At 35.8% G+C, this 19,279-nt stretch overlaps 1 protein-coding gene across 1 annotated transcript in view; it reads left to right on the top strand.

Annotated features, from left to right (window-relative positions):
- LOC110027580 (non-lysosomal glucosylceramidase-like) overlaps positions 1–13,966 on the top strand; it is a 69,750-nt gene extending 55,784 nt beyond the window's left edge. Inside the window, 6 exon segments of the mRNA XM_020729069.1 lie at positions 873–945; positions 1,029–1,090; positions 1,165–1,496; positions 1,499–2,091; positions 2,424–2,714; positions 13,527–13,966. Of these exon segments, the coding sequence (XP_020584728.1) occupies positions 873–945; positions 1,029–1,090; positions 1,165–1,496; positions 1,499–2,091; positions 2,424–2,714; positions 13,527–13,806 (1,631 nt within the window). The 3' untranslated portion in view covers positions 13,807–13,966.
- The last annotated feature ends 5,313 nt before the right edge of the window (positions 13,967–19,279 follow it).

Here is a 19,279-nt window from a genome sequence, read left to right on the forward strand (position 1 = left end):
TTTTTTTTTAACTTGAGGACAATATGTCTTTGGGAGGGGAGTAATGTTAGGTAAGGGCAATTTGGTCTTTTATTATCTATTAGTGTTTGGTAGATAAGGGACTTAATTGATTAGGATTTTGTTATGCTATTGAGATTGTTGTTCTGAGTTTTGATATTAGGGTTTAGGAGAGATCGCCTACTTCTCGAATTGTAGGTGTTATGTGTTAGGGTTTGGGAGTGGTTCTCTCCTTCTCGAATTGTATGTTATGTATTTGTGCTATGTTGTATGATGTTTTTGAAAAAAAATATTTATTGGTCCTAATTTCCGTGGAAAACTCGTCGAGTTCCTATCAAACTCTTCTCATTCATAGTTGGATTTATGAACTTTTTTTCATAGAATAATGTTTGTTGTCTTCCTGAACTTGCAATTATCCAACTTAAAAATCATTGATGCATATACTAACAATTTGAAAAAAACATGAAATTGTGTGTGCGTCAATTTTATTCTCCTTGATGTTATTTTTCTTCTTTTATTTTTAGTGTGATCCTCTTTCCTAGTGTGTTCTTCTTTCCCTGAAGTTATGTATGTCCATCTAAAGTTTTACAGTCAAAACCGTTGCTTCTCAATTGTCATGTCCGTCTTTTTCTCTCTGGAAACTTTTAATAATGCGTGCTTAGCAATGGTTCTTGCCCTTCTATATAGCAATCTCTTGATAATTAATGATAGCCTTGATAGTGCTCCGATAATTAATGACTGCATAAACGTCTTATTTAATTTTAGAGGAAATAGCTATTGTAATTTTGCAAGTAACATAATTTCTTGATTATTATTATTTTGTTTCATAAGCATTTTTTTTAATTAACTGCTAAGTCCTTGTCCTCCCTTGCCAGACCACGAGCTTTGGGAATCCCAAATTGATGAATGGCAAAGACCTATTCTGCAAAACAAGGAACTCCCTGAATGGTAAAAATTGTAATTTTCCTTCTTCTGTAAACAACCGTTTCTTTTCCCAGAATACTTTGAAGTTTCTCAAATTTCTTTATTAGGTATCGTATCAACCTCTTCAATGAACTGTATTATCTTAATGCTGGAGGAGCTATTTGGACAGGTATTTAGAATCTCCTTTGTAAGGTCAAAGATTGTGGGTTGCCTACGATGCGAATTGAACATGTCCTGTTACAGATGGGCTGCCACCTATCCAGAGTTTAGCAACAATTGATGAAAGAAAGTTCTCTCTTGATATGTCGAATCCAGTATGTGAAGCCTTAAGCAAGCCAATACCACGAAATAACACTTCACTCCATGTCCTTGATAGGATGTCATCTACACTTGAAAAAATAAATACCCCTATAGCCTCAAATTCTGCTTTTGGAACATCATTACTCCAAGGAGAAGAAAATATTGGCCAGTTACTCTACCTTGAAGGCATTGAATATTATATGTGGAACACATATGATGTGCATTTCTACTCATCTTTTGCCCTTATCATGCTATTTCCAAAGCTTGAGCTCGGCATATTCAAAGAGACTTTGCTGCTGCTGTGACAATGCATGACCCTGAGAAAATTCGGATGATGTATGATGGAAAGTGGGTTTCAAGGAAGGTTCTTGGAGCAGTTCCTCATGATCTTGGAATGTCTGACCCTTGGTTCAAAGTTAATGCATACATGCTTCATGATACAAATAGGTGGAAGGACTTGAATTCCAAATTTGTCCTACAAGTTTATAGAGACACAGTTTTCACTGGCGACAAGTCCTTTGCTCGAGCTGTTTGGCCTTCAGTATATATTGCAATGGCCTACATGGATCAATTTGACAAGGATGGAGATGAAATGATTGAGAATGAGGGCTTTCCTGATCAGACCTATGATGTTTGGGCTGTTAGTGGTGTTAGTGCATATTGCGGGGGACTATGGGTGGCTGCCCTGCAGGCGGCTTCAGCCTTGGCACATGAAATTGGTGATAAAGCTGCAGAAGAACTATTCTGGAATAAGTTTCAGAAGGCAAAAACTGTCTACGAGAAGCTTTGGAATGGTTCCTACTTCAATTATGACAGTAGTGGTGGCAAGATAAGCTCATCAATTCAGGCAGATCAACTGGCTGGGCAATGGTATTTAGAGCACCATGCTGTTTGCTTATCCTAATTCTGAGATACTTTACTGATAATTTTAGATGTCATTTTGGTTGAATTAGAAAGCTATTATCATAAGATTCAATTAGTACTATCATCAATTTTGATATTTAATTTGCCATATTTTTTTCTGCATTTTCCTACTATTTTATATTATATTTGTTGCAAATGTTTAAGTTCTTTAATCCTATCTATGATGGCAATATCCCGTGAATAAGGCAATCTATAGCAATAGTTCTTGTTTACCTCCATTCAAAACAGTTCTGAGAAGTGGTTGCTCGGTATAAAATCAAGTAATTGCTCTTTTTCAGGTATTCCAGAGCATGTGGTTTATCTCCAATAGTTGATGAGAAAAAAGCTAGAAGTGCACTTGAAAAAGTTTACAATTTCAATGTGTTGAAATATAAGGATGGCAAACGTGGTGCTCTAAATGGGATGAGACCTGACGGAACTTTTGATATGTCTGCACTGCAGTCAAGGGAGATATGGTCTGGTGTTACATATGCTGTTGCTGCAACTATGATTCAGGAAGGCATGACAGAAGCTGGATTTAAAACTGCCCAAGGAGTATATGAAGCTGCGTGGTCCAAGGAAGGACTTGGGTAAGTTATACTGCCCTCGACACAACTAGCGTAATTCTTTATTTTAATATGAGAATTTTTGTTTTATACAAGCTTATTTTCATGCAACACATACTATATATTGGGACTGAGTTGTTCCTATTATGCTATTGGTTTCTAGCCTCATAAAGGCCAAGGGTGTGCCTCGGCCAAGCAAACATTCATGTTCATTTTTTTGATATTATGGAGACCTTTGTTTGGCCATTCCGACCAGATTTAGATTTAGGAGAATTGATTAAGAGCTGATGATCCTACAGTTGGTATTGGAGTATGTTATAGATTGAATCTTTACAATATGTGTGTATAGCCAGAAAATTACGTTGTCCTCGCCTAGCCGGAACAAGTGTCAAGCATGCAAAGATATTTCCTCACTTCAATCACCCAACAGTCGCTCAACCACCTGAGTATCAGCCAGCCAGACCTTCTCTGGCCTCATTCGACTGACCACCCTTAGTCGACCGGCCAGACCTTCGGCCGAGCTCCTCGCGTTAGGCTGCACGACTTCCGACATTCCTTCGAAATGCAGTTCTCGTCCGTCCATTCTTTCAGTTGGTTGGCTATACCTCCTCAAGCCTCATTCAGCCGCCTATCCCCTTAGTCAGATAGCCTCGTTCGGTTGGCCATTTCGCTTTAGGTCGCCTGACTTTCGACGACCGGCCATTTCCACCAACCAGCCTCTACAAATGGATCAAAATCCAGTGTCTCAACCTCTCCGAGAAGCTTTTTCGCCTGTAAACTCCTCGATGGCATCCACCGGTCGGCCACTCCAAAGCCGACAGACCATCCTCATAGTGGGCTGTCCATACGAGGGTTGTCACCATTTTATAGTGTATATACCTGCATGCCACTCAACTTTACCAGCCGGCCTTCATTGGGCAATATACGTATAATATAATATATTATATTATCTTTTACAAAAAAAATTATAAATAATAAAGTAGATAATAATACCAAGGTATGGTAAAGTAGATAATAATACCAAGGTATGGTAAAGTAGAGGACTAATGTACTAAAGATTTAACATGCATCTCGAAGCAATCCAATGGCCCAAAATAAAGAAGGCAAAAATAAGCATGTATTGCTTTCCCCTCTTTTTTTTCTATAAATATGAGAACCTATTACATGTTGGGGTGGGGGGGAGGTGTCCACTAGGTTTATCTTTAGACATTTTCTTAACCCTTATGTAGGGATATCTCCTCCCCTTCCCTTCTCTTGTAACCAACGAGTTGTGTGGAATAAAATGGGTCAAAGAGTTCGAGAACACCCCTCTTTGCACAACCCCCTCCCAGGGGACAATCCTCTCTCTTTCAATTTACTTTCCCTTCTTTCTCCCTCGGCCATAGTGCTCTACTCCTTGGGCATGTGCAGAAGGACAAAATTGGGTTCAACAATGCGTATGTCTGTGGGGCGCTCTCCACTAGGTTCATCTCTAAGCATTTTCTCAATCCTTATGAAGTGATATCTCTCTCCCTTTCCCTTCTCTTATAACCAACGAGTTGTATTAAATAAAAGGAGCCAAAAATAGAGTAAACTGTACAACAAGTTTAGCAAAATAATCAAGGCTAAAATAACATTTTATTGACTAAAAAAATAACATGCTCATATGTAACTCAAGTACATGTCCATAACGTATATCACAACATGTTATAATCATCTAAAACATGTAAAAGAAAAGTAATATAATGCAGGGAACCATGACAGCTATATAAAATATGTATTTCATGCATTCATGTGTAATTTTAAGCATATTGATAAGAGTTATCAATCTAATCATAAGACAATCATTTCTATTTATATAGACATCAATTATTTTTATGTTATGTCATTTCATAGGTCATCACTCAGCCCGAATGCTACATTAAATATTGAGAATTATTGAGTCCCAATTAATGGTTATCATTAGTCTCTTCTGGTACCTATAGTTCCACATGTTCCATTCTCATCTAATCCTAATGATTCATGTAGCTTATTCTCCCCTTGAGTACAAAGAGTCAAGAATCTCATCATTACCTATCATCCGTACTTGCAAATATACATGTAATAGCCTATCTATAACCTCACTTATGACATTTCTTAAATCATAATTCTTGTAACACATTCATTATGGGTATTTCATATATCATATGCATGAATCTCAGTAAATAAATACCTATAACCAATAATTTTCATAAACATGTTCATCAAATTCATAGTATAATAAAATCAAATGTATCATAAGGAATAAATCAAGTTTATATTCATACAATCTATACAGGTACTAATCCATAGCATACAGAAAATTTTTAAATGTAGTAGTGGCAAACAAATTCACATGAAAATCTATAAAGCTTATTTTTCCTTAATTAGTTCACCTGAGTTGACGTAGTAGTCTTACAACGAGTTTCCCCAAGCTCACCCTAGTCACTGGCTAGTGTAAACAACCTGAAATTCATAAATCTCTTAGGATATTCGTAAATTTTTATCTCAGGTATTATTTTAACTCGCACATAAAGATACATCTCAATTTTTACTTCAAATGGGTTTCCCTACATAAATTCTCCACACTTCTTTTCCTCCCCCCAAACCTTCTCTCCTTCACTTTACTTCATTGATTTCATATTAGTTGCCCATTCAAAATCCCACAAACCAAGTTTTTAGTCTTCGACGCAATTTTATCTCTCGTTGCAGCGACTGAAAACAAAAAAGTGCACTAATTTGTGGCCAACGTAAAAATGGAAACGTAAGAAAGGAAAGGAATGTCTCAAATATTGTGAAAGAGGAGTTTATACTCGTTATCTTTCTCTCAGAGCTCTTAGCTGAGAGTTGCGACTCCCTGACCATTCGCTCGCCCCACCCTGCTATAGTGTCAAATTGCAGGAGCTCTTTAGTCCCGCAAAATAGAGACATGGGGGAGGGGAGAAATGAAGGTATGTGGCATTTTACTGAGATCCCAATTAATCCCCTTCGTTGATCATATCTAGTCTTGCACGCACCTTTAAGTGCAAAATACATCGGCTAGCTACAATAATGGAAAACTGGGAGGACAATTAATATTAATAAAGGGTAATTAAATTTATAACTTTATAATTTTGTATTTTCTTTTACGTTAAAAATTCATACTTTGTGCTCTATATCAAATTGATTGATTCAATGCAAAGAATTTTTAAAACTAATTTGATTGAATACTAAGGGATGCAAAATTTGAGGTATACTTTAAAATTGCCAATATTTGGTTTCTATAATACTGCTCTCCTTGTAAAAATTGTTATCAAAATTTTTTAATTAGATGAATAGGAAGGGATATTTTTGTTATATTTCTTGTTTTTTCCATGTAACTTCTTTTTTAGGCTTGCATTTTTATTTTATCTTTGACAAAATGAATAAATTTATTCCTCGACTTTTTAACATCAATTTCTAAGATTTTCTCAAACTCTTCAATGTAAGTTAATTTTTTCTGTACTTCAATGTTGTCATATGAAATCTTTTGGTCTTAATTTGAAACTCATTCTCAACATTGAGATGTAAAACACATCATGAATGTTTGACATATCAGTAGGTAAAGCTAGGGTGTAAGCATTTAGACCAATCCTTTTGATAATTTCAAATGGACTGATCTATCTAGACTCAACATGCTTCCCTGAGAAAATTTGATTGTACATTTCATTAGTCTGACTTTTAAAAATACAAAATCACTAATTTCAAATTCTACCGCTTTGTGTTTTGGGTTGTTGATCATAATCAACTTTCAATTTGTCTTTGATTAACCTTATTTTCTCTGTGGCTTCATCAACTAACTCATAACCTAACATTTTATGTTCGCCCACATCAACCCAACTTAGTGTCCATTTGGGGACGCTTATCTCGCGCAACGGGGCTTCAGGCTGCAGATTTTAATTTTTTTTGTGTTTGAAAAATGCATTTTGGCAGCTTTTTGGATAATTTATGATGAACGTGGGCCGCGGGTTCAACCCCGCGGCCCGTGAACCCGCGGCCCGTGTTTTGCATTAAACATACGGGGTGCTTTTCACTACCCTTCCCTAAGCTCTCTCTCACAAACGAGCTTCTCTCTCTCTTCTCTCACGACCGCGTCGGCTTCTCCCTCCCCTTTCTTGCGACCGAGCTTCTTTCTCTCGTCACCTAGAGATAACTTCCCCGGTCTCCTCTTGTCCAGCTTGTGATCTGTGCTTCGTATTTGCTTAGATCCTTTCCTTAGTCCTGTGGCATTCTCTTCCAATTTTTCTCCGACATTATTACTTTGCGATTGGTTGTTCTCTTGATGGTTTTCAAGTGATTGTTCTCTTACTAGTTTTCGATGGATTTTTGATTGGTTTTTCTCTTTGTGCTTTTGCTTTGATGTTGCATTTTCTTTATCGGGGTGATGCCCTTTACTGTGGATTCGGTGGTGGTTGTTTGTTGGGGTGGTAGATTGCTGTTGGTTTTGGTGGTGCATTGTTGGGGTTGTTGTGGATTCAGAGTAAGATGCAATGTTTTTGTTATTGTGAATTCAGAGCATATTTTGCTAACTTTGAGATGTCTACATGTAGTTGTGTTGTGGTGGTTGGCTGAGCTGTGGTGGTTGTGGTTGTGCTGTGGCGGTTAATTATTATGTTGTGGTTGTTGTCAAATATTAATATTTGGTTTTTTTTGTGCTAGTAACACAATGGTTAAGACTCAAGAAGTCGGTACATAGCCATATGGGATAGGAAAGCCAAACTCATATTCAACGTCCTCTGTCTTAAGGAGTTTGAGCTGTAAAATAGGCGCACCACCTATTTTAAAAAGGAAGGGTGACAAAATATTATGAAGAAGTTTAAGGAAATGACAGGAAGAGAGCAAACTTAAGAAAAAGTGGGACCAATTAAATGACTGGAAATTATGGAAGGAATTAAAATGGAGATCCACTGGCTTGTGTTGGGATCTAATCAAACGGACTATTGATGTTTCGAATGAATGGTGGGCTAAGAAATTGAACGTAACAATTTTCATTAATTTATTTTCATTACATGAAAGACTTTATTTTAATTACTGTATCTTACTGAACTGTTTGAATTAATCAACTTGCTCGTATATTGCAAGTAGTGCTAGCCATCAGAAATTCAAATTCAGCGGAATTGACCCTGATCTGGAAGAGAATTTGGACCGTATGTTCGGTGGGGTTGTGGCAACAGACACTCATGCCTTGACCCCACGTGAGCTTAGGTTTGCAAGAATACAAGAGGACTTGGAGGCCTAGCAGGTAACTGGCTTCGATGAAGGCCCAAGCTCAAGCCAAAATGAACTGGAGTCCACCTGTAAGTCAAAGCGTCCTAGAGTGGAGAAAAAGAAAAAAAGAAGCGGCTTTCATCAGAAGTCAAATAACAAAACTGGTGGATGTGTGCACGAGTGAGGCTGGGACTTCACATGACACCTCTATAGATGACTTTCTCCGAGTTCTAGAGGTTACTCCCGAAGTTTATGGGGATATGTCGTTATATCTGAAATCCTTGAAGTTACTGGAGGACTTGACCCGTAGACAAATCTTCATGAAGATGCCCCTCGACTGTAGGGTCAACTATTTACATTTTTTTAATAACAATGACACTTGGTTTTTTTGATTTATTGTTGGATCATTTTGGTTTTTTTCTCGTTGTTTCATCGGATATCTGATTTGGATGATTTTTTCTTTCTCGTACGAACAATCTGTACGAACAATCTATATGTTAACAATCTATATGTTATTTTGTATTTGTCTTCTCACTGTACACTTTGTCTTTCGATTTTAAATGTTTTTTTAACATTGTTTGATACACATATATTACCTAAACTGAGCACTTGTTTAGCAAGGATTCATAAAGACAGAGGCACAAAAGAAAAATTGCGACAACAATATATATGTTGTACGGAATACTACCACTCATACGTCGGTCGAACTCCCTGCAAGACGTCCACTTATACTGGTGATAAATGGGTTAGGGAGCTACTACAAGGACACCCCACAAGATTCAACAACATGTTCCATATGGCAACGTATATTTATGGATCTCTTGATGAACTACATAATCATCATGGACTTTAAGGCTCCTTAAGAATGACAACAAAAGATGTGCTAGTAATAACTCTCTATATTTTATCACATAATAAATCGATGAGTAGAGCGGTGGAGCGATTTAAGCATTCATCGGAGACAATCAACAAATATTTCTTTGTGGGGTTGAAAGCTCTTGATAGTTTTCGGCACAGATTATTAAGCCAGTGGATCCAACATTCGAAAAGACTCCAACAAATATTGTAAATGACTCTTGGGTATATGTCATTTTTTAAAGTAAATCTTTTTAACTCATTATATGCAAAAGTCAACATAAGTAGCGTGGTTGTCACAATTTTATTTAATTTGTTAGAACTATATTGGAGCGATTAACGAAACCTATGTGGATGCACGTGTATCCAATAATGAAAAGGTCGCATACATTGGACGATGTGGATTACCCACACAAATTGTGATGGTCGTATATGACTCCAACATGTGCTTTATTTTTGTGATGATTGGTTGGGAAGACAGTGCATAAATCATATTTTTGTTTTTGCGACAAAAAATCGAAACTATAGGTTTCCTCACCCACCTCCAGGTTTGTTTAATAATAATCATATTCTTTGTTTATAAATTCATTACTAATTTTTGTATTTGAGAAATAATTTTATTGGGTGGATGCTAGATTTCCCTTACAAGAGGGGTATCTAAAACCATTTTTGTATACGAAATATCACATTCCCAATTTTGAAAGATCCAACGTTGTTGCTTGGGGCAAGAAGAAAATATTTAATAAAAGTCACTCCTTACGTGGCGTAATTGAAAAAACATTTAGAGTTTAGAAGAAAAAACGGGTCATACTGCGTGATATGTCGACGTATCCATTTTTGAAGTAGGTGCAATTGTAGTAGGTACAATGGGTCTGCATAAATACATTTGACGACATCATTTTCGAATTGATGTAGACTTCAGTATGGTTGACAATGATCATTTTGCAAGTCCTGGCAAATGCATTTGAATATCACATAGCACAATCTATGCTACAGCCAAAAGTTGAATCACAAGGTTACACCAAGGATGGCGAAGGTACTGCAGAAATGGTTGAATTGAGAGAGTGGATTACAGACCTCATTGTTGGATGTTGATTGGATAATCCTTATTTATTTTATACAGTTTATTTTTATTTTTTGTTCCTTGTATTACTAATTTTTTTTTTTGTTTCTTATTGATATTTTTTATTTTGTACTTTTCACGCTATTTTAAATTATTTTTTTCTTTTTTCATTTCTTTTTTTGTGGGTTTGTGAGGTCCATGATGAGACGTTTGATCTTGTGGGTTTTTTTAAATGACATGTTAGTCATTGTATGATTGGTATCACATGTGAAATATTGATGAGGGAAACTAAGTGTCTTTTTTCTTTTCGATACAGTGATTTTTGAGGTACTTCTAGATGATCTTTTTTGGTGGTATGCATATGTGACACAAACGAGCTTGGTATTACGTGGGTTAAAGACAACAAAAAAACTTCTATTTTATAAGATATGTTGTATTCTTGTGGTGACAAATTCATTGATTGATGTATTGGTTCTCTAAGACCTCATGCTTGCACAAAACTATAATTTATTATTATTATTATTATTATTATCACTTTATACTTGTGTTATGACTAATGGATAGTCTTTTTAAGCATTCAAGAAAGACAGGCTCTAGGATTTCAGTGACTTTCCAATGATTGTTCTGCTGCTATGGACTTCAGACTTTTTTGTTGATGTCACGTCAACCACATAATTACGGGAGACTGTTTTACATGTGTCTGTGGAGAATCACGAATTGTGACTTCTTCTGATGGACAAGAAGTATCAACCGGCGAGAGTGATCAGGGATGCAAACTATCCCTGGAGGACGGCATAGCTACTGACATGCGCAGTCTTCACTTTGAAATTAATATTATTATATTATTAAATGTTATTTTAATAGTCTTTTTCTTATTGTAAAATCATGATACTCACTGTTAAGTGAGGTGTATAACTTATTTTTTGAACTGTGCTGAATTAGATTTTTGCTTCTTAATTATCAATTATATTGCTATGATAGTTTTGTTGCAGACAACATTACCACATAGGGGCATAATGGTCATTTCTCTATAAACAGTTGTGTTGCAGTTGTTTTCAAATAACAATAAACAAACAACGAGTCAGCTTATCTGCAGCAGCTTCTGCGCAGTAGCTTTCTGGGGCAGTTGCGAATCAACAACTTATTAATAAGCTGCAGCTGCCCTAACCAGATCCTTAGTAAAGTTATGCACTTTCTGTCATACAGTGTTTCATAGAGAGTCATTTTAATACTAGATTGATAGTTATTATTGTAGGCAAACTCGGGGTGTGATCTTCCCAATTGTGCCTCTAAAATCACAGATACAAAGTCTCGCCAGATCTTCCAATACTTGAATTGTTCTTTTGATTGTTTGTATGTTTGTGAGTGAAATGTTATGCTAAGATGTAAATTTGTACCCAAGCTTTGTTGAATGTCTTTCCACAACTTGGACGTAAATCTTTCGTCTCTTTCAGAAACAATAACTTTTGAAATTCCTTGCGATTTGATAATTTCTTTTACTTATAATTTTGATAACTTTTGAAGTAATTTTGTTTGACTGATTGACAATAAATGACCAGACTTTGTTAACATGTGAATAATGACCCAAATGATGTCGTAACCATGTCTAGATCGGAGAAATCCCATAACATTTTCTTCTCATTTTCATTCAGGTATATGTAATGACGTAGCAACTCATTGGGTCTTTGCTTCGTCTTTCAATCTAACAAGTCTGACATTTTGACACATTCTACAACATTCTTATTAATATTTGGCCACCAAAATATCAATTTTAAACACTTAATACATTTTTGTATTAGGGATGAATTGTGTGGTTTGAACATTGGGCTTTATGTAGGATGTTCTGGCTCAAATCAGGAATAATAGGTACCCACAACTGAAACTTGTTTCTGAGAACACTATTTTCATCAACAATTGTATTTGATTTCTTTCCTGATTGAAATTGTTTCAGAATTTTCGAATATTCATTGTTGACGTCTGAGTCGCATTGATTTTGTCTATTAGAGTTGGTTTTACCATCAACTGATGTTAATATCTCATATCACTTGGTTTACTGACTTCCAACTGTAATAAATCAATTTCTTTAATCAATTCTAACTTCTGAGTGATAATTCGGCGTGCACTTCATGTGAATTTATGGCTCAAAGCTTTGACAACTATATTTGCTCGACCAGGACAATAATGTTATTAAAACAGTAGTCCTTTATAAGCTCTAGTCATCTTCTCTGCCTCAGATTTAACACTTTTTGTGTGAAAATGGACTTCATACTCCAATGATCGGTTTAGGCTTCGTTAAGCTATTCACTTCACTTAATTAAATCACTACTCTTCAAATCATCTGGTAGTTGCATGTCCTGTAAAGTGGCTTGCTATAGTGCTGTGGAATTAGGGGTGTTAATTATACTTAATTAAGGATTTATTAGTTTAATTAAGTTAATAACTTTTTTTTTTATAATTTTAAATATATCCATAATCTATATATAATAAAACATATTGAATTAGTCGTTGAAACATGTATAATTTATAAAATTAGTTCGGTTAAATTTCAGGGAATGCAAAAATTTAAGTATATTTTAAAATAATTTAAATTTTGCCTGATTTAGTCAAAATTGGATAAACAGCATTTGCACCATCGGGGAACCAAATACATCTAGGTAATGGGGAAATATAAAAGTGGAATGGGGGATTGGTCGGATGAAATTTTTGGATTGATTTCTTACATGTTTCTTAGCTTACCAGAGCTCTTGAAAGTTGTAACCCTAGGCGCTTCTTCTTCAGTGTTCAGGTCGCGTGAGGAACCTGCCTACCAAAATTGAGCTGTCCACCCTTCCATATTTTTTCCCTTTGAGCAATTATTACATCCGGACTCCGGAGCAATTTGCGTCCGGAGTCCAATGTTTGGGCGCCACGTGTCAAGTGAAGGATCATTGCGTCCGGAGTCAAATGATGGGTCGCCACGTGTCAAGGATAATCCAGAGTCCTGACCTAATATTTTGTGGGGCTCACTTGACACGTGCATCCTACCATTGGACTCATGCATCCAGAGTCCTGACCTAATATTTTTTTGCTTTCATATTGACAGGAATTTCAAGAATCACAAACTATTTCCTATGATTCAGACTATGAACTAGCCATACTGTGAATCTTAAGAAATCAAATGCACTCTCTGCATTCTCTTTCCATGCTAACACCATTCAAATTTAACCTTCTTTAAGGGGCTTTCTCACATGCTATTGGAACACCCATCAAAATATATCAGCTAATTCGCTCTTTACTTGTAGCCCTTTGAAAATACACTCTTTCTTTAGATAATTTCATTGCCGATAATTTGAAGCTATCATTCAAAACACTGGCAACGGATTTAACCCAGCATTTACACAGGATTTAAGTTAAACCTCGCCAGACGGTCATTTTAGACAAAATAAATCCAGGAATGCTGTTAAATCTGGATTCTGCAGATTTCGGCTGTAAATCTCAAATTTACTAAATCCCATGAACTGGTGAACTAAACTTCGTGGGCTTGAATTTGAGGTGACACAGTTTTCCGGATTTAACCCATTCAAAACTTAATAAATCCGGATTTACGGGATTTACTGACTCCTACCAACTTAAATCTCATCTGTTGCCAGACAACACCTAAGCTGACCTTGGCTCAGCTGTTCCAGTACTTACTGATTTCCACTCCATGATTACAGGTACTCATTCCAGACCCCGGAAGCCTGGAACAACAAGGAAGAATACAGATCTCTCTGCTACATGCGTCCTCTCGCCATCTGGGCAATGCAGTGGGCCCTGTCCCCACCAGAGCTCCACAAGGAGCTTGGAGTAGACATAACGGGAGGAGATGCTCTCACGTGTCACCAGATGGCGTTCGGTCAGGTTGCAAAGCTCTTGAGACTGCCTGCTGAGGAGACTTCCAAGAGCCTTCTCCGCGTCATCTATGAGATCGCTTGCAGCAGGCTGAGGCCCCATTGATTTTGACGCTAAAACACCTGTAATTCTGCTAAATTATTCCTTTGCATATTGCTGTCAAATTTATGATTTTTATTCTTACACAATAAGGAAAATGTTTATATTTGTTATGCTGCAACTATTCTCTTATGTTATCATCAATTTTTAATGTCTTCAAGTGTTTGCCACCTAAACCTTCTTTGCTTTTATATCGCTCAAATCTTTTATGTTCATGCATGGATATGATGGTATATATGTAAAAATTGAAGTTTTGGTGTTAGATATGTAAATATATTTGAATTGAGTGGTTTGCATATGTAAAATCTTACCTTGATCCCTGTGAATATGTGTGGAGGATAAATGAATGGCAAGGAAAATCTTGAGGTATGGAATATTGATGAGGTGTTTGGATTTTGTTTGTTTTATTTTTTCTTCTAAGTTAAATTCTATTGAATTGAATTAGTTTGATTTAGTTTAAGTTGGTTTAAATTAATTTAGTTTAATATTTTAATGAAATTAATTGTTAATTAACATTGGTTGAATTTGATTTAATTTTAATAAGATTGATTTGAATTTAATTTGAATTTGTTTTCTAAGTTTCACTTGACTTATAATTTGTTTTTTGAATCGGTTTTGACTTGCGTTGACTTTGAGTTGAGTTTAAATTTGACCTTACTTTGACCAAGCTTGATTAAGGTCAACCAGGCCTATGTGGGGGGTTTATGAAGGTTTGAGATTTAGGCACAAGTATTTAAGTTTGTCTATTTAAAGTTTAATTTTGGCTTGCCAATAACTTATGATCAAATGCCTTAATTTAATTTGTTCAATTTTAATATAATTTTCTTTCATTTTAATGCTCATTTATCAGGCCCCAAGGTCTCATAGGGGCCTTTGGATTTAGATTGAGCCATAGGGTGTTTGTCCTTTATGGATCAATTAAAGGGTTTAATTGAACTTTAAGGAGAAAATTAAAAAAATATTGTCAAAATCATCTTAATTTTTCTAGAAATTATTCTCTAGAGTATGGAGAGACTAGAGAATCAAGTTTAGAAAATTTGGAATTTTTTTTTACTTGTTTTGAATTTTCTATGATTTGATAATTATTTAATGGGTTTAATTAATTGATACTTGAATTAATTTTAAAATTTTTTTAAAAAATCACATGAAGAATTGGAATGGAATTCTAGCCCTCCTATAAAAAATTCATATTAATTTGAGTTATTTTAAGTGAGTTATGAATTGATTAGAATTTACTTAGATCATTGAATTTTTAAGTTTAGAAAATATTTTAATCATTAAATTTACTTTATTTTAATTTTATAATTGTTGTGACCCTTTTGTTGTGATTTTCCTTATGTTTATCTTTTTTTTTAATCTCACTTCTCAAACTGCCTCTATTTTTAAAAAAGATAGAGTGATAGAAGAAAAGAACTAAGATAGGCAAGTACTAAGAAAACACAAAATGGTGGATACGAAGACATCCTGTATGACAATCCTCGTAACATAAATCAGAGAATAACGGTATAAAGTGAATCGGACCTTGTTCATCTTGAGAAATACACGATAAAGGATTTACACGAATCGATAAAGGATTTACAAGAATCTTTGCACATGAAATTAGAGCAAAGTTAAATTTATTTTTTTATTATGCGTTCAATGAGACCACCCACTTTGATGTAATTTCATGGTCAATTACATCCTCGTGGATACCTAGGAAGACTCTTTATATAAGGAGTTGTGCTTGCTCTTAAAATGACTCTTGACGATAAGGTACCATAAAAATTTTCATCATTCCTATAGAGGAAATCTTTTGTTGTCATAGCAAGATTAGGCTCTTAGGCAGAGGGTAAATCACTATAACCGAACAGGTAGCTACTACTCAACACAAAAAAAAAGTTTATGGAACGACTATAAAAGATTCAACAATGATTACAAAGGGACCAAAAGAGGTATCAATGGTAGGTAAGAAAATCTTAGATAGTTAGAGATAGCCTAGTCAAGACTCTATGGAGCAATCATCATAGGTTATTACACTCTAAGTCTACTAAGTGGTGAACATAGTCGACCCAGCATGACAATAAAGTACTCTTCAATAATCCATGTGTTGCTTCATCTGAAGTAATTCAGTAAAACTAAGTCACGGGAAAGAGACATCTAAGCTTCGTTGACTCTACTCGGACAAGAAAGGTGTAAATAGAACTACCTGCCAAGTGTATGATGAGGAGGCCTATAGTGTGAAAAGGAACAAATGACTCAGCTACGAAGCTAACACGTCCCACAAAGGACTTATAGTCTTTTCTTGGTCAAGAAATGCTCTAACTCCTTAATCTTGTTAGACAACCATCTAAGCGTAAGAAAATATTCTTGATTAGTTGGATTGGATAAGCAATGATACCTCCCCTCTGAACATGCAATATGAATGAAATATTATCTAGAGACTTAATAATGGAGGTTCTATTAATGACTAGGTTAATTGCCATGCAAATACAACCATTTTAAAATTGGCCGAAGGTCCATGCAAGAAAGTAAAGGCGTGGCTTTTAAAATTAATACAATTTAATTATGATAATTTTTTTATTATGATTTTTAATAGAATTCAACACACAAAAGAAAATAAAACACTCCAAATGAAATAATAATCAATAAATCGGGTGCCTCTGGATCGATAACAAATCTCAGATAAAGAATATAGTTGTCAGGCTTTGCATAACATGCATGATCCTAAGCTTATACAACAAATAAAATTTGGAATCAAGATACGAGGTACAAGTAAATTGCTCAAGGTTATTGTGCACACGGTCCCATGGCCCAAGCACCTCGGGGACTCGTGCTTGTATCATATTTTCAATATTGACTCTTCTAGGCTCCAAAAAGTACATAGAAAAAGATCCAAAATAAAGGCTCGACATATAAGGAAAGTGTTAGTGCATGTAATGTGAAATGAGTCATGGTCCGCAGGAGGAGAGCTAACTAGTACTCACATAGAAGGTGTTAATTTAATGCTCAACTATTTAAGCTTCTCGAATTTGGACATGGTTCCCTACAAGAAAAATGACCCTAACATACTAGTGCTCAAATCCACAACCAATAAATACACAAAAGTAAATCAAAGTACAATGTCTTGTAAACACTCCAACATTATAGTTGTGCATATGAAAGTTTTAACAACACCCTAACCCTAGTTCTAAGCAATCATTTATAACTTGTTGCTTATCCAACACCTAAGTGATAGTTGTGTGGTGTAAGCCTAAGGGCATTCCCCTAGGATCTTGATGGGGTCCTTAAGACCGGCCTTATCCTGAGCAACTGAATGAGCTAACACTCATCACATTGGTGATAAATATTAGTCCAATCCATTGTTTAGAATGATCATATGAGATCTGGTAGTAATATGATAACTCACATCACTTATTTGTTCAAGCCAACAAGTGATGTTCATTTCTATATTAAGACTACAGGTCATAACTAGGTTTAACTAAAGTCCCGCCACTAATGTACTGACTCCCAAACTTTGAGCTATATGCAAAAAGATCCTGAGCTCACTCAGATGAAATAAGTTGCACAATGAGATGAATGGAGCGTGAATGCAACAAATGCATCAAACACATGCAATGAATTTAAAAAGCATTCAACATAAAGTCATACAAGACATGCAAAGTCATATGCAACATGCAAGCATGTAATCTCAAAAAAAAGACTTAAACGCACATGACAATCATGCACATGCAAGCAAAACAACAATCACTCTCTGAAAAAACAACACAGAGTTGTATAGCAACATTGTGTTATTGATCATCTAATATGATACCCCCAAATATAAGAGTGGCAATTAACACACTACACCTAATGTATCCTAATAATCCTAACTAATTATGGGACTCTAATATCTGACCTAACATTTGATTGGTGGCTTAAGGTTAAGAAAAAAAGGACAAACAAAACTTATAATCTTAGCCGAGAGCAACATACCCACTTTAAGTTTGGTTGATCTAGTTGACAAAATACTACCCAAAATCTCCACAAATAAGTGTAGCAAATAGTTTGGGGATACAAATCATCAGGTCCCAAAACCTAAAAAAACTAATATCACATTAGTTTGGTATAATCAGACTCACCCAAAAAAATATTGTTAAATGGGGATCTCTATTTCCACAAAGAGATGCAACTGAAGGCCCTGTGGTACAAACCCCTTAAATCATTAACCTATAAGAGTTAAGGATTTAAAATCATTCATTAAATTCACACCCAATTAATCAACACATTCACCATGTTGTTGCAATATGACAGGCATGATGCATCATAAACACGACTATTAGAGAGAAGTCTTAGGCAAGCCATGATGTCATGGCACCATAAAGCAGTGTTCTGGTAGTAGGCACATATTGTAGGGTTGCAGCTCTATCAACAAAGCGTAGTGCTTATTTGTAAGGCCTGGGTCCAAGGCCATGGCATTGGGGACCAGTGCCTCAACTCTGGACAATCAAACACAAGCTTTGATTTGGTCGCAACGTTGAAAGAAGAATCAAGGCCTTGCGACCAAATGGAAATATAGATGGTGTCGTGGTGCTAATAAGCAACGACTTGGTGTTAAGCCAATATGAGGTAAAATGGCACAACAATATTGCAGAGGAAATTTCATGGTGTTGTCCTATAAAAATACATGTCTCGGTGCCATAAAATGGCACCCAAACATCAAGTCCAAAAAATATAAGGGTAGTGTGGCATTGCCCAAAGGCGACGTCACAAAACTAAAGCTAAAACAATGAGGAAATCCACTCGATTGCTCAAAAGATGTAGGGTAGAAAGGAAATGCAACTAACTTAATGGTTTTCTCTAATAGCAGTTTACCTTAACCTGTAACATCACCCTTAAGGCTCTAAATATATGAAAAGGGAGCTAGAGTTTAGAGAAATCTCACCCTTCACAAAAGTTGATGTAGTCCCTTAGGTTTTAATCTCCAAAATCGCTCTATGTGTCCATGAGCACTCCAATCATAAACAAAGTCACTGCCTATAACGGGCTCTATGCCAGAATGGGAGGGAGTGGAGGAGGAGGTGAGGACTCTCGGTTTGGCTCAAGAGACTGGAAGGGAGTCCAGGGTTCATACTAACCAAACTTGTGGTTGCCCCTTTTAAAGGGTGAACAATCAATTTTATGTTGTGCTGGTAGGTTGTGGCACCACGGTTTTTCCAATGTGGAAAGTGCCGCCCCAGAGGGATTACAAGTATTTAAGTTTGAATAAATACATCAATTAATACTCTTTATGCCTTCTAAGTTAACTTTGTACCTCTTTATAGAAGCAGATAAAGCATCGTTAAAAGAAAAACATTCTCATACATAATGTGCTTGAACTCACTTCCTCATAACATAGTAAAAAAAAAAAAACAAATACAAAGAGGAACCTTAGCAGACCTAAAAAAACATGATAAGTAAATTTGAATAGATCCTTTCTATGGGCTAAGACTCTCGAAAAAAGAGTGGATTTCAATCATCAACA

This window comes from Phalaenopsis equestris, unplaced genomic scaffold (genome assembly GCF_001263595.1).
Source record: "Phalaenopsis equestris unplaced genomic scaffold, ASM126359v1 Scaffold000428, whole genome shotgun sequence".
Classification (NCBI taxonomy): Eukaryota; Viridiplantae; Streptophyta; class Magnoliopsida; order Asparagales; family Orchidaceae; genus Phalaenopsis; species Phalaenopsis equestris.